The 17,160-nt window shown below is 34.3% G+C and overlaps 1 protein-coding gene across 1 annotated transcript in view; it reads left to right on the forward strand.

Moving 5' to 3' along the window:
- Positions 1-2,486: 2,486 nt before the first annotated feature.
- Positions 2,487-17,160, forward strand: part of DNAH8 (dynein axonemal heavy chain 8) — a 131,726-nt gene continuing 117,052 nt past the window's right edge. Inside the window, 13 exon segments of the mRNA XM_009640728.1 lie at positions 2,487-2,564; positions 3,218-3,352; positions 4,756-4,840; positions 5,692-5,840; positions 7,208-7,397; positions 7,770-7,933; positions 8,925-9,101; positions 9,434-9,547; positions 12,003-12,110; positions 13,884-13,985; positions 14,824-14,970; positions 15,917-16,114; positions 16,662-16,738. Coding sequence (XP_009639023.1) covers positions 2,550-2,564; positions 3,218-3,352; positions 4,756-4,840; positions 5,692-5,840; positions 7,208-7,397; positions 7,770-7,933; positions 8,925-9,101; positions 9,434-9,547; positions 12,003-12,110; positions 13,884-13,985; positions 14,824-14,970; positions 15,917-16,114; positions 16,662-16,738 — 1,661 coding nt within the window. The 5' untranslated portion in view covers positions 2,487-2,549.

The raw sequence follows: 17,160 nt of genomic DNA on the forward strand, positions 1-17,160 counted from the left end.
CTGATGTGGTTAGCGGTGTCCCTGCTCCCTACAGGGGGGTTGGGCTGGGTGGGCTCTGGGGGTCCCTTCCAACCCAAAACATTCTGTGATTCTATGATCCTCCCACTTTCCAAGACACATGCTGGAAGCCAGACTCACTTTCCTTGCATGAACAGGTCCCATAGACAAGGTTTAGGGCACCCTGAAGGAGAGGAAAGAAAGTTTTAATACAAAAGCACACCAGCTGTTACAGCAGGGATAGACAGCCAGCCAGAGTTCACGCTGTTTTTTTGAAGTGTGAAAATATCAGCTGAGCCACCAGGCATCTTGTGTACAAAAATTCAGAGAATCAGGGAGGATGCCAGTATACAGCATAGGCTTTGGTCTTAACGAAAGCTGCGAGGACCCCACCTCCCAACTTGAGCTTTAGAGAAAGGCATCAACTTCACCAGGCAGTTTGACAAGGACCAGTTAAAAGGCAGGGAAATTAGCACCCAACCTGTTCCACCTGAGTGTCAGGGATGAAAGTGCCACTGCTAACCTTACAGATGCTCATCCCAGTCAGATAAACATGAAGGAAAAGAAAGGAATTAATTAATTTTACATTTTCTTTTTTTTTTCTAGTTACTTTCCTAAGTCTCTTTCTAGTATTTTTTTTTTTCTTCAAGAAAGAGACAAGCGTTCTATAACAGGTGATTGCATGCCACAGTCTATAGAACAGTGGCCACTTTGCTAATCGTGGGCAGAGATAAGACGCTAGTAACATAGCACCAGGTGTTGCTTTTCATGTCAGCCTTGCTTCTTGATTTTCTATTTCCTAAATCAGGCAATAGTGTCTAAGAGAATATATAACAGTTACATGTGGTTGGCTGCTCTGAGGCTTTGCAAGAGTTACTAGGTAGCTCTTGATAGTTATTTTAATTCTTATAGTAATAGTACTCTGAGTAGAGTAATAATTTTGTTTTGGTTTTATCTGTTGTCCTGGGTATGACTCTAATGGTGTATCTTTGCATTTGTTTTATAAAATACTTCTCCCTTATAACATCCCTGTAAAGCTGAGCAAGCTCTTTTTAGAGGAAAAATGAGGTACAAGGTAAGGACTTGAGGTATAGTTTTACAAATCATTATAGTACTTTAAAGCTAGTTGCTCAATTCATGTGTAGATTTGAGCACACTGAATAAAACATGTAATTTTTTACATATATATATATATTTATGAGTATTAAGATTTACCAAAGGGAATTGATGGCAACTAGCACATGCAAGTGGATGAGTGTGCTCTGTAATAGGAAAATGGAGAGAGAGAGAGGAGTCAGATGTTTCTTTGTAGCTCTGAATTATGGGCTTGGGATTCACAAACCAAACCTTTCCTAGGCTTATGTGCTAGTGGAGTAGAAAAATGAAAGAAAATAGCAGGAGCCACGTTTGCATAACAGCCTACTACTTAGCAATCGGTCATGAATATACTTTGTTTTGGGCCACTTTAGAAATCCTCATGTAGGACGATTAGCCTACTAGTCCTTGGCCGCCAGGAGATGGACTGAGAAATTCCTTTCTCCTCTTGAAGAATGTTATCTGTTCCTTATGAACTGCAGTGTTCCAGGGTTTAGGCACAGAATTAAGAGAAAGTCTGACTCTGTTTCATTATGCTGAAGATGTCTGATGCTAAATTAAAATTTTTCTACTGAAAAGATACTGCCCGACACCCTCCATCTTGCATTACTTCTGCAAACACCTACACATGTTAAGAATATTATGCGTGGCGGGGCATTTGTATAAAAATCACGTGTAAGTGCTTATGTGAGCAGTGCTTTAAGACCTGGTATGGAAGTGTATGCAAGTCTTTTTGTAAGCTCAGTTGCTGAATATGAGTGTATATTTTGCAAACTAAAATTTAAACAAATCATTTTTATTTTAAACCATGCATATTTCTCAGTAATCAGATATTCAGTGAAAATATTTTTTTTTAATATTTATTATATAAGAAGATGTTCACTCCACAAAATATGGTATGGTAATGTATGGTAAATTATTTAAAGAAAAAAAAATCTTTCTGTAATCATCTTCAGCTTGACATTTTTAACCTGTCATGAAATGTATATAAATGTCTGTTATCTTAGAACTTGAAGAGGCCTTGATGAGACTATTGAACTTATGTACATGGGAAGTCAGTCTTGAGATGCTCTCATTTTTTGTGTTTTTATTCCCTACCTTGCTCTTCCTTCTGGTCTTCTTGAAAGGGTAGACTTGAAAAATCTGTATTGTTATAAATGCAAATATTTTTTTCAGATTTCAGAATGGAGGGGGTACGAAAGAATAATAAAGAAAGTTCAAACACCAGAGAAGATGCTGGGCCCAGTGTTGCTCCCACAAGTAGTGCTGGGCCTAATCTCACTGCAGAGAGTTCCGTGCCCGTTCCCATTACACCAGAAGATGCTGTAACCAGATCTCGTCGCTATACTCGTCAAATAACAAGTTTTTCCTCTTCCCAAGAGTCTTTTTCCATTGCAAGCCGAAAGTTGTCTAGGTTTTGCCGGAGCACTAGTGGAGTTCTGTCCTTGCAAGAAGTTATGAAAGAAAAACAGGTTTAGTATTCAACCTTAGGTCTTGAAATAGATTTCTGGTTCTTTTCTCTGATGATTAAATTCAGTTTATATAAATTATTTCTTTTTATTATTTTCTTTTGTTTTTGTTTATACTTGGTTTTTTATTAAATTAGTCCTGGTACAAAGTGTGAGTCTTTGTTTTTAGTGTTTGCAGTATTTTAACCTTTTACTTTAAAGTAATAGAGGAAGGAAGCAGGACATATTAACTGAATAATTTACACCAAAGCAAAGCTGTTCCCAGCTTAGTTCGTGCAAATATTTACCCGCTCTAGATACTTTAGTTTTAAATTGATTTGTGACCATTCTGTATTAATATAATAAATTGAAATATTGATTGTGAAAAATAAAACCGGTTAATATGGCACACAAATATCTTAAAATCTAGCTGTAGTGTATTTAATGTTTGCTTTTCCTTGACATAGCCTCAGAGTTGACGTTACATTTTAGAGTAACTCTTAATAATTTGTTCTTCTGTTAGCCTCTGAAAACATAGATATTTTTAAAGAGTAGGGCAGTTATGTAATCTTGTAATACAAGACAGTAGATTTCAGCATTAGTTGCGAGTTAAGTAGCAGGTCGTTGTTGCAATCGCTTCGTGTATTTCTAGTTTGAAAGACATATTAATGTTTTAGGCTCGATACAAAGAAGCAAGAGAACATCGAAGAACAAAAGTTGATGCTTCGTATAAATACATATTTGAAGTTCTCAGTATCAGGCTAGGTTTAGACTTAACAACCGTGGAAGAAATGATTTTGGATGCCCCTTCGGTGAGTCTGTTCTATATGTTTGTTGATTTCAATTTTTAATCAAAAATATGTAGCACGTTGGTCCTGTATTACAAAGTGTTATCCATCATTTAGATTGTTTCTGCCAGAAAATGTGATTAATAAGATACACAACTCATCTAAAATGCTACCTGACTAAATCATTCAACTTAGTTTCCTGATGGGTTTGCAAATATTCCCAGGGTTTTTGATTGTGGCTTTTTCATCATTCTTACCTCAAGGAAAATATAATTACTGCTGTTACTTTGACCCAAGGGTTTCTTGTCACATCCACCAGTTCCAACAAGTTCCATCCATCTCAGCCTGACATTATAATATTCTAAAGATAATAGTCTTCATTTGTTAAGCTAGTCCTCACTGAAATGCCAAAGATTCTGCAAAAATATGTGTAACTTCATAGGAACATTTTGAAAATTAAGACTGTTATTTACTGATAAGAGAGAAGATTAATCCTGCACTATTTAATTAATGTAATTACGTCTGGAAAGGCCCATTAAATAATTTCCAGTTTTGAGTGCTGTTTTTATTTTTGAATTTTTAGATGGGATGAAGTGGGTTTGTAGAGTGAATAGGTCCCAAACCTGTGGAACTTCTGAAAGCTTAGTCATTCTTTGTGTGTCTTCAGCATTGCGTCTTCCGTAGTGTTTCCAAGTGCTTGAATAAACAGGAGCAACCAGCTAAACTGTTCTTTTAGTAACCAAAACTCAGTATGGCTGTATGTGAAAAGACACATCCCTTGCCTTCTCTGATTGCGTGATGCTATTTTTGCCTGCTAGAGAGATTTGATTCAGCCAGATATTGTCTCCTTAGGGCAAACAAAACAAATGTTGGAACTTTTAGCTGTTCAGTTACAAGCCAAATTTTGTCCCAATCCACATTTGTTGTTTATTGTTTGTTTACAGATATTTATGTATCATAAAATGTACTTAAACAGTCCTGTTTTTTCTTGTGTTTATACAACAGAGAGGTGCTTTAAGTGTTCTCGATCAGCCAACACTTCCTTTTTTTACAGTTGCTAAATGGTATATAGTTTTAGATCATCCTGACTTCAGGCAAAACTGCTGTTCTACACTGAGGTTGATTAATTGAGACACTTGAGAACCTTTGGGTTCTTAAGGCTTTTCTTTTAAGTTTTGTTTGGGGCTTTGTTTTTGGTGATTTTGTTTTGTTTGGGGGTTTTTTTTGCTGTCACCAGGACAATCTGAAAACTTTACGTTGTAAAAAGTAAATTGTATTGGTTTGTTACTCCTCACAGTATTTGAGAATAAACATTGCACGCCACCAAAACTTTAAACAGTGGCACGGTCAAATTATTTTTGCATGACTTAAAGGCACATAAAAATTTAGTATTTTGGATAACAAGTATTCACTTTTTGATTTAACAGTTGGAAGCCTTTGATTCTTTTTTTGCCAAGGGAGGAAGTAAGGTGTTGAAAGTTTTATATCAAGAAGGAGAACCACCAGGAATAGGTAAATTTTTAGCAATATTAATACAGGCAGACATAAGTGTGTCTTCTATTGTTAATTTTGTTTAGTGTTTCCCAGAATAAAATGTGGTTTTACTTGTTCATAATTCTGCAGTCTTTTGCTATAAGGACTGAAAATTCGTATCTTAATTGCTTGCTTCAAGTCAAATTGTTTAGAAAAGTTTTGGTGAATTTCAGTCATTCTTGGAAGGAATGCTATAAAAAGATAAATTCTTCTGAAATCTTAGAGTGGTTGCAACTTTTTCTTACAGGAGATGTGCCCCCAGTTCATTAGAATGTACTTTTATAAAACCTGTCTGAATTTGCATTTATTATAAATATTTGAAAATGTTTAGTTTTCACATTCTCAGTAGAGAATTAGCATTTAGTGTCTAAAATCCCTAATGATTCTCTAAGCACTGAACATGCTGTTGCCTTACCAATTTGTATGAAACAATCAAATTGTATAGGATTATATCCACAGAGGACCCGCGGGTATCTCTCATTCTCTATTTTCTCACTTAGGCATGACATCTTGTGTGATAGGGTGAATGTGAATGAATTAAGTACCTCAGTCACCAGCAAATTAACCCAAAATGATGGGCCGGTGCAAATTCCCTTTTCAGCGCAGTACAATACACCAAAATTGCTTTGTAAGGCATATATTATGTGTTTGGTGTAGATTTTTAATTGTATGGTTAATTACAGCTATGGATTCTGCTGTTATTGCTTCTCTTACACACAAAAGAAGAAAATAAATTATTTCTATGTTGAATTTCATTTCACTCTATTAATTTTAAGCATTTTATAACACCCTTACTTTTAAAAATAGTGACACCTATGAATTCTTTTCAGAATGTGGTCGGATAATTCCAGGACTTGTGAAAGGAAGTAAAATGATGCGATTTTATGTGGACAATACACCAGAAAAATTCGTAGGAGTATGCTTATTTTTCATTCGGTGTAAGAATGACAGCCCTATAAATGCAAAAACGATACATGAGGTAGTCTCTCATATATTTTAAAACCTAAAAACTTTAAAAGTAACTCTTTTTCTTTCATCCTTTGTTTCACTGTCATCACATAGCAAACATTACTGGTAACTGTGTTTTTTGAACACTAAGCTATATCATGCTCTTTGCTCTCCTTTTTGGGTAGGCAATGTATAGCTGTATTACTTCAGCAAATACTCAGGATATCTGGTGACTTCAGTGTTTTATAGGAGTCTGTTAAAGTCAGCATTTAGATTAATTTCTCATTCTCCTTGCTGTTTTTGAAGAGGTTAAAGCCACTAGGTACATTTTAAGAAACTTCTAAACTAGAAGGACTTACTGAGAGGACTTTATTACAAATACCAGAAGAGGAAAAGTTTACTTATAGCTTTCTCTTTTGTGTATCTTTGAATGCATGAAATACACATTTATCCTATGCAAATTACGTAGCATGAGTTTTTCTGCTTTACAACTACGTAAGACAAGTTATTAGATAAGTGTGGGCTTCATTCTCGTTTATAGCTACGCATCTTGATACTCTGTCAGTGCTCAAGGGACAGTAAATAGATTAAAATCTGTCCTGTATATGTATCTTCTAATTAATATGATTTCAAATTCTTCAGGCAGAAAATCCATTATTAATTTATATACTTTACATTCTATATTAAAGATGTTTATTCCTTTTGAGAGCTGAGAAGCTGAAGGGAGAAAAATCACTATTAGCAGTAAGGTACAAGATCTGTCTTTATCAAGAGTCTCAATATTGGTCATGAATTACTTCTGCATCAAATTCCTTAGTGAAGCGATGAGAAAAGGAAATTTATGTTCTAGGAAGTTTGTTACGTGAAGTATGTTAATATTTGCTGATTTGAAGGACATTTAAAATATTGAAATATTAAAAACAGTCAGAATTTGTAAAGTTTAGTTTTGGAAATTTCATCTGATCCAAAGTAATATGCATTCAGTCAGATAATTGCTTCTAATATAATTTCAGATATGGACATTCAGAGCATTTTTGCTACTTGCATTTCATTACTTACTATATAATTGCAGATGGGGACATTTAGAATATTTTTCATTGCTATGTACTATTTAAAAAATTTCCAGACTTTCTGTATGATAAGAAAATAACTGAAATTACAAAATATAACCTGGCAGCCTTTTAGAACTGTATTAAATCATTATTGACTTCCCTTTTTTATTGAAAACAGTATCTTATGGTCACACTGTAGGTATTAGTATTTTATAAATATTTTGTCTCCTTACATTGAAGTTTTCATCGGCAAATGAGAGTGCCTTTATAAAACAATACACTAATTTTTATAATAGTTTCCAGTCTAAGTTACTGCATTACTAACAATCATTCTGTTACAATGCAGGATATATTCTTTGGTGTTCTGGATGCCACTGAAGGACTCCTACATGGTGTTAGGAATATGATAGAAAAGATTTTCCTCCCTGCTATCCTCGCAACAAATAATTGGGGTGCTTTAAGTCAGACAACACAAGATACAAAAGACAAACAGAATTTTGTGGAAACAATTAACAGATACCTTTCGTTTTTAGAAGGTAAGCATTGCATTTAGGAAACAATCAAAACAGAGGAATTCTACTTAAGAATTTCCATTTAAAGGTAGTAGCACATAGGTAAGGAACTTTTTCTGTTCTGCAAGGAAAATGAAAATGATCAATTACTTGCATAATAAATGCATGGATAGATTATTTACTCTAAGAAAATCCTCTAGTGATATGTTACTTTTAAGGAGGAACACTGTATATAAAACAAGAATTTTTTGGTTTATGTGAGTGCAGTAAAATGGCGATTATATTGAAACAACACTGATGGCAGACATATGTTCCCAAATTTAAATTGTTTACACTGATAGAAATTAATTGGAAAGTCTTAATTCATTTTGTATTGTAAATGCTATTTTTTTCCAGGGGCTAGAATAAGCATTGAAGGAACTGTTGAGTTGGAAAAAATAGATGACATAAATTTTTCTAAACTCCAGTCCTTTGAGAAAGTAACTGCAGCAGCTGACAATCCTGACTTGGTTCACCGGCTAGAGGAAGTACTTATGATATGGTATAGACAAATTGAACGGGTAAGTTGTTGTTTTAACACATCAATCCAACATGAATATGGGTAGATATTTATAAATGATACATGAGACTTGCCTGAAGTTAGTGGAAGGCTTCAGCTGCATTTCCACTTGAGTAAGACAAGTGCTATGCACAAGTGAAGTTAAGTAGGTAGTCCTCATCCCTAGGAACTTGCAGTCTAGCAAGAATAAGAGTTTCTGAACAGTTAATACACAAATAGGAAGAAGGAGAGGACACAAGGATGCAGGAGTAAATAACACTGGCAATGACCACATATATATATACAGTTAGGTATACCCTATACATTACCTGTTAAGTTTCTGCTGCCAGTCATGGTCTGAGATACTACTCTTAGAAAGATCTTTGACCAGGCCTATTAGGGCATTTTTTTTATCCTGTGTAATTCTGACATGGTAAGGTCTCAGTTATCCAAGAAATTAGTTTCTGAGACTTCCGTGATAAAGCGCAGAATCCTCTGTCAAAATACAGGTTCTGTGTAGACTGGGACATACTCTACTTATAAGGGCATACTATGTTTAGTGTGTTCAGGTCACGAGAATAAAAATGTAAAAGTCTTATAAAAAGAGCTGACTGCACATTTATCAACATATAAATGAGAACCTTTATGACTTTATGTCTGATATTTAATGTTTTTATTAAAATAGTTCTTCCATTTCTTTACAAGTGAAGTGACATTTGGTGCATCTCAACCCATAGATTCTGATTAAAGAAAAAAATGTCTATGTGCTGAGCTTCACCTAGTTTATGACAGCAGTTGATTATATGTATTAGTTGCCTTCACTTCAGTTTAAGAATATGATTAAGTGCAGTTCAGACTTAGGGTGCTTTTCCAAATCAGAACCATTGTAATATGTCAAAAACTGTAACCTTGTTCCTTTTTAAGTCGGTATCCTCAGAATGTTTCTTCTCTTCTTTACAATGATTTGTCTAGTCTCTGTAGTAGACATTTGGGTTTTTTCAAATTGGTTGCAGGTTCTGATTGAAAGTAAGCAGATGAGGAAGGAAGCTGATGATTCAGGTCCACTGACTGAACTAGAGCACTGGAAATGTATGTCTGCTAAATTCAATTTTATTATTGAGCAGATCAAAGGACCAAACTGCAAAGCTGTCATTAATGTTCTGAATGTTGGACATTCTAAACTACTAAGGGTAATTATTTTTTTCTTTGTGTTGTTTTTACTATAGTAGACAAAGCTTGCGATATTTATTTTATTTCATTGCATTTGAGAGAGATTTCCTGAGGAGAATTAAGAGAGGAAAATTTAGGTGTGGTGCTGGTGTGCTTAATATATTAAGAGAGAGAATAAGACATTTTTAGAGATACAGACAAAAATTATCATAAATGAAAATAACTTTTATTGCCTGCTTTGGCAGTGCCTCTTAAAAATAAATTTTCTATGGTTTACTTCCGGCAAATCAGTGCAAGTTAAAGCAACAGTTCACTATGTGTGAAGTTCTTTACAGTACTGTTTTACCCCTAGAAGTGGCAAGACTTAGATGCCAGAATCACAGATGCAGCAAATGAATCGAAAGATAATGTGAAATACTTATGCACACTTGAAAAAGTTTGTCAGCCACTTTATAACTATGATCTTGTAAGTATGCCTTTCATCATTCTGTAAGCATAGTTTAGGTATTTACATAGAATGCCCAGAGCAAAAGAAATTTTCTTTGTATTTGCTTAAAAGTAATTTTCTCTAATTCACTTTTCTATTTCTCTATTTTTTCTGATTTTTTTTTTCTAAATGCCTTCCAAGCTAAATGTTAAAGCATAGTTTATTATAATGACTTAAAAGATAATATTTTAAAATATGCATTTTATCAACAAATATATATACACATATGATTGCCTAGTAAGTCAGTCCTGCTGCCAATATTATTTTTAAAATGAGCTAAAACAGGTACATATTTTATAATACAAGAATCTCAAATTATCTATTTCACTGAAAATTCCACGTGTATAATAATCACACAGCTGTAACCAAAATGCCAAATTTCATTTATAGAGAGAAAAATGAAACCTAATGAGGTCCTAAATGTGTAAAATAATATTTTGGTACTGAAAACAGCATTAGCTGCTTCTATTTGTATAACTACCAGCTAGTCAGAATTTAAATAATTGGTTGACCATGTACACTAGTCAACCCTAGTTCAAGGTATCAGTTATTAGGTATATTAACTATTAATTATTACAACAGGAATATGTTTCTAATGATTGTTGCAGAAAAGGATGGAAGGAGGAAATACCCTAGGAAAAATTGCTTGTTCTGCTTTGGTTTTTAGTCCTCCTTGGTTTGGTCCTACCTGCCTCCTGTCCTCTATCAGGAAGTATTGCATTTCTTTTGAATTTCTGACAGTGTAGGATCCTGCTTCAAAGTTTTAACTGAGGGGAAGCAGAAAGACTGTGATAATATATGACATAGACCTTGATACTGCACGGAATAGTAGAAGAGAGGGGTGTGATAAACAGTATTACTAAGCTGTTTATCTTCAGCTCTTCACAGTATCACTAGAGGGTGCCAGGTACCAGCCCATGATGATGAGCTGCTTCATAGGAGTTACTAAGATAAAATTATTTGTATCTTAAACAAGAGAGACATTTGTGGGTGGAAACCCATTAAAGAGTTCAACATTTTGACAATACAGGACAGCTAACTGTAGATCTTTGTTTCATCTGGAACAGCTTGGATACATCTGAATTTCTGTTTCATCTCTTGGAACATTGTTCCAGAGATCAACATAATTTAGGTAGGATTTTCTATGGTATTCAACTTAAAAATAATGACACCCGGGTTAAATATATCCTGATTTAAAAAGAACTACATTCCAGATTGAGTTTAATTTAATATCTGATTTTGAAAATTATTTTAAACATTAGTGAATCTGGAATGGAGTACATGCAGATCTAATATGATATTTAGTGTGCATAAAATATGGCATTTAGCATATGCAGTATCACACAGAGTGACATTTGTAGCTGAAGTGGGTTACTATATCAAAATTCAGACTGAGCATATAACTCAGGGCTTTGAATCAGAGAAATCTCTATACAGTCCAGTATTCAGAGTTGTATTTTTTTGTCAAGGATTAAAAACAAACAAATAAACAGTAGACTCAGAATCTCCTGATTGCATCTGGGGAGGAGTGGGGGGTGAGCGATGATGAAAAACATGTGGACGCTGAGGGTTTTTTTTGTACCATGTAGCCTTTCTTTCACACTCTCCTGCCAAATGTGAATGCCTGCTATGTCTGTCCACACTATTTGTGTGTTTACTTTGAGTTTGCAGCCCAAAGTTAATTCCAGGAGTTTGGCTTCTCTGTTGAGGGGTGACAGTCAAAATTACCTTTTCTTCATGTTCTGAATTGCAACTCTGCTAAGTCCCCGATTATTTTAATGAATTACATTTTTTACCTTTTTTTTTTCCCTCTTCCAAAATAATTTGGAAGTGATTAAATTATAGAATACTTGTAATACCAATGTTTGATTTTTATGTTACGAACAATGATTTCATTAAATATGTGAAAGATTTATGTGTTTCATATGATGATTGAATGAATTAGGCACTCATTAATGAAATTAACATTGTGACGATTATTTAATGAGCTTTGTGAAATGTCTGAATGAAACATTTTATGCAATGTTATCAAAATGTGATTGCACGGAGTATATCTAACAGCTGTACTTAAAAGAAAACAAAAGCATTAATCACAGAGAACCACTGTCAGCTGCCAGAGAATACTTCCTTTTGTGCCAAAACTTGCAAGCAACCTGAACTTTTTTGATTTTGATCATCAAAATAGCATATTAAAATATTCATATTAATATCTTTAATCTGATTTCTTACCTTATCATCTAACAGTTTTATTGTTTTTATTAGTTGAGGTTTAAAAATTTATTGAGTGTGATTGGCTTTTTTTACAAGAAACCTTTTGGTAAGGTGCCATGCCATTTTGAAGGTTGGTTCATGTGATTTAGGGACAAATGTAATTTAGAAATTGTCAGTTGCTAAGAATGGAATGTAAAATTTTCTTCAAAACTCTGCTTTTAAGGTATCAATGACACATGGAATACCAAATTTGATAAATGCTATACGAATGATTCACAGTGTTTCAAGATATTACAATACTTCTGAGAGAATGACATCACTGTTTATAAAGGTAAATATATCAAATATAATATTCATTACAAAATTATGCAATTTTTTTCAGAAAAAAAATATTTTGTTTAATCAGTAGGTCATTTGTTAAAAAGTGTGGTAATAAATAGTGGGTGTCTGCATGGGACAAGAAGCCAAGTCTGTTGATTAGAAGAGGATTGAACTTGGAATAATAGAGACTTGTCTCTTGGAAGGAACTTTGTTATTATTCTTGGTTCAGCAAAGTTAGGGTTTTTTTTCTTATCTTCTTGATTAATCTCCTGATCTGAATTAATCTGATTAGCGGTTTCCTAAATCACTGAATCCACAAAGATTCTTTTATCATCAGTCTTGAAGACCTAATTAAGCAGATGGCAATCAGTCTGACTAGGCTATTCCTCCAAAAGGTATGAAAGACAAAAGGTTCCTGTTTTCAGAAGCAAGTCATACTTGAGAAGTTAATTGAATCTCAGGTCATAAACTTTGCCACCTTAAACAGAAAATTAAGACCAGCTAAGTAATTATACCAATGTCTTTTGTGGAATCCAGGTATTCACTATAGGAAAAGATGGTTTGTGTAATGATTTTAGAACAAAGAAATCCTTCATAACTGAAACACCTTTGGTAATCGTATAGAGAAAATTCATAGTAGACCTTCATTACAACACACTTTTTTTTTTTTTTAAGAACACGCCAGGTTTTAGTGTAAAGTTTTGTTACTATTCCATTTGAACTAGGATATTAAGAAATATGTGCTTTTTTGAGCTATAATTATCCATGGCTGAGGCTGTTTTCCATACATCAGATGTTAGGTATCAATTATGCCGTAACGTTTCTATTGCCTGCTATGTAATTGCTTTTTCTGTGTTTGTGTATTGACACTTGCTAGTGTCTATCTAATGGTCTAAGGGATTGAGCATTTCACTACAGAGGCCAATAACAAACTGGTTACATGAAGCTGTGCTAATAAATAGCAAGGAAGAAGCTCTATTTTAATCCAGTGGTTTAAGGTCCCCCTTACTGTTTGCTTCCATTTAAAGATCACTAGACGTGACACCGGAGGGTCCTATCTACAACTTCACCAGGCATTGTACTGCAGTGTAAGGCTGCCTTTGTTGCAGCAGTTTTCAGTCTTTAGTTAGGGATTCTTAAGAATGGCTTCCAGTACCCCTCGTGTGTCAGGAGAACTGTTTTGAAGTGTTCACATTATTAAATAGACAAAAAATATTATCTACCTGTAGCTGTTCTCTGATGTGTGTTTTCTGTGTCTGCATTCATTCATGTACTCCCCTCTTTCTGTCATTACAAACTTTGGATTTTTGTGATTGAGAAGTAGGAGAGTGTTCTTTCCTTTTCATAGCCACGTGACACCAAGGTAAAGGCATACTGCTAGGACAGAAAATTCTTTAGTGGCAGTTTTTAAATAAGGATGCACACACTACAAAGTGTAAATATGACAACATAAGTGAAGAATAGCTAGAATTAAATAACTTCTCTTTGTTCTTGAGTTATGGTTGGTGATATTTTGTATTTATGCATATGTATTGCTGGACTTATAGTACTTACAAATTCTACCTGGGACTTAAATACACTTCTGGGAGTGTTTTAAGACTTTTTATAGGGTGTTTGTCATGTATATTACATATATTATTTAGCCACTATTATTCCCACAGGTGAAACTTATCCAGACTCTGATAGTACTAATACATGCATGTGGGAATTGTGTTAGGTTTTGCAAAACAGGCAAATTTCTTTATAAACTTAAGACCTACTTGTTTTCATTTTTCTGCACTAGGTTACAAATCAAATGGTCACAACATGTAGAGCGTATATTACAGATTGTGGCTTGTCTTGTGTCTGGGAGCAGGAGGCATCAACAGTCATTGGAAAAATTAAGGTTCGTATTTTGGTATTCTATTATTCTATTATTTATGCATCAAACCTATTGATTACTTGTTGATATGCACAAGGAAGTCCATATCAATATGTATCAAGTACTTCACACCTCTTTATTTCCTGATGCTTTGAATGCTTTCCCATTCTTAGCCTGCTGCGTTTGTTGAAATTAGGATATCCTCCTCTTTATCGGGGTGGTCCGTCACTGACATTGGAATTGGCATCTTCACCATATGTGCAACCAAGGAATTTTTCATCCTGTATAATCTACGGTCTTCCCTCTTGAGGCTATCTGTTATGGCACCATCTTCCCCTAACAAGGGGAACCTGGTATTTGAATAGACAATAGGACTTTGTTAAAGTAGCTCCTTCCAATACCAGATTTCCTTGGAACACCATGAAAGTTCAATGCCTAAGACGATCTTCCTCTTCTTCAGCTGATGGTGACATATTAAGAACAAATTAAGCAAATGCAATATGCCATGGCAAAATATGTCCAAATGTCTCCTTTATATATATTCAAATGTCTCCTTTAGAGCAGGAGTCATCACCTGCTCTTTGCTGGCCTCTAAACCACTCCTTACTTTAACAATTAAAACTTTCTTTTTTTTTTTTTTTGGTGACTCATTTCCCAGTGTTAAGTCTTTCACTGTACTGTATGTTCATATGTTGCACACATACTGACAGAAAACCACTGCATTTAAGTCATTGCTGCCTATTGTCTGAAACTAGATTTAGTGATACTTAACCACTTTGCAACAATAGTAGGTTTGAGTTCTCCAGTCTCTCACCCATAAGCATGGCATAATGAGTATGGCATTTATTCCTTCACTTTTTAGGACTGCATGTTTCTATTGAAAGAATATCAGAAATGCTTTCATGAAACCAAGCAAGAGATTTTGGAAGCTCTAGGAGAAAAGACATTTGAAGTATCGGAAATGTACATTTTTGGAAAATCTGAAGCTTTTTGTAGGAGGTTAGAAAAAGTGAGTATACTGTGTGCTATTATTATCTGTAGAGACAAAGGACTTCTCCAAAGAACAGTTTACAAGGTGGACAGTTGTCAACATATACGCTCCTAATCATCTCATGAAGGAGTTTATAACTCTTTATTGAGAGAAATTAGGCACTTCCACGGAGTAAGTCATCCCAATACTTTACGCGATTACCTCACAATGTCCCTCTAAATTTGTCAATTTATCTCTGTTAGCATGGAGAGAAATAACCTAACTGATCTAGACTTAGGTAATTATTTTATGAGGTTTAAAATGATGTGAAACATACCTTTGGTTTTTTGAATGGTGTCCTAAGGCATTAGAAACTTTTGTTACTGCCAAACACAGTTCTTCAGATGATTCTGCTGCTCGGTGTGGTCTTAACATTTAGCTTGCTAACCTAATGAAAGGATTTTAAACTACCATTCACAGAGTTTGTGTGGAAAAGATAATAGGTGCTCCTTGGTGCAGAACAAGATCAGACAAGGCATAAGAGGGTAACAGGGCAGTCATCACAGGGTAGGAATTCTGCGAGTCTGATGTTTTTCCTTATTATGCAGTATATGTACTAATCTGTATGGTTGGCTTTTTTATTCTGTGAAATCTCTTTGTGTCATCAGTATGCCTATGTCATGTTTTAACTTTTTTTTTTTTCCATATTACCCTATTGAATCTAACTGTCAAATATAAAAAAGAAACCCTTTACATCAAGGAAGATGAAGATGATTTTACTTTGTATTGTGTGAGGTGTATTGTTGTGGTGAGAATTAACTATGCTCTGTTGAAGATACCTGACTGAGAAGTTCAGAAGCAGCACATTTCTGAATGTAGTAGTTAGAGAAGTGGCTATTGCTTATTTTATTTTACTCAGGTTTTAGTTTATAGAGGAAGCAAGAAATAATTTGTTATGAGCATGATTATAATGTTTGTATTTCAGATTACAGAGATGATAACTGTAGTACAAACTTTTTCTGCACTGAGTCTGTCTACCATCGAAGGGATAGATATTATGGCAGTAAAATTCAAAAATATCTACCAAAGTGTTCAGAAGAAACAATATGACATCCTTGATCCACGAAAAACAGAATTTGATGTGGATTTTGTGAATTTCATGGCAAAAGTTGAAGGTTTAGAGGTAAGTAATGTTGTTACCTATAGCTTACTTGGGGAAGAATCTTATCACTACTTACTCAGTATCTCCCTGAATGTCAGTGAGACTTTGGACTGTGAATAGTTCTTCTTCCAAAGAGCGTAGAGTTTGTGTTTGCCTGAAGGGAGGCTTTTTCCATTCTTTCTCCTCCTTCTGAAGGAAGCTGTAAAATATATCATACAGTCCTCGCTGAAGATCAGTCACTCTGCAGGAAAAATGACAAAAATTATGAGACCTGAGAGAATGATCCACATGGAGGTGGTTTATTAGCCTGGAGACATGTCATTAGATTTTGGGCAGAGCAAAGCTGTAACCGTTTTCAGTACCTTTATTTGATTCCTTGCTAAAATTGTCTGGCACTTTAAGAGATTACTTGACTGACACTAGCTATTTGATTATATTAAGCATAGACCATTTTTTGTGGTTTAAGCAGTAACAATTTCAAATTCTACTATTAAGAAATTATGGGACATCGAAATACTATTAATACTACTATGACTAGAAAAACTATACTAAATTATATATTCTTTAGATCCAGATACAGACATTTATGCGTACCTGTTTTGGGAGAATTTTATCTTCACAGCATGCCCTTCAGTTACTTCAAAGGTATTGACAGTTACGGTTTAAAATATTTTAAAGTAACTTAAAATTACTGATTAGCACAATTTAAATAACACAGCTAATTTTAGAACAAAGGGCCTAATCAGAAATTTTTCATTATTGGTGTTCTGATCCATGTAATCATCATAAAAGTTGAATTTATCTTCTTACGGGAACCAATATATTCTCCTGTTTCTTAATTCCAATACAGTTTGTTTCATATATACAAGAGGATCCTGATAGAAAAACGTAAAAAACCACAACAGCAACAACGAAAAACCCACCAGGGCAGAACTTTTCAATTTGCTTAAACTTGCTCAAAGCAAAAGGAAAAAAAAAATATCCCAGATCTGGAACTATTTCCTAGATTTGTCTTTGTTTCATTTTATGTAATGTTCATGTACCCCAAAATATATAAATAAAAATAA

The sequence above is a fragment of the Egretta garzetta genome, unplaced genomic scaffold (assembly GCF_000687185.1).
Source record: "Egretta garzetta isolate BGI_Z169 unplaced genomic scaffold, ASM68718v1 scaffold200, whole genome shotgun sequence".
NCBI classification, from domain to species: domain Eukaryota; kingdom Metazoa; phylum Chordata; class Aves; order Pelecaniformes; family Ardeidae; genus Egretta; species Egretta garzetta.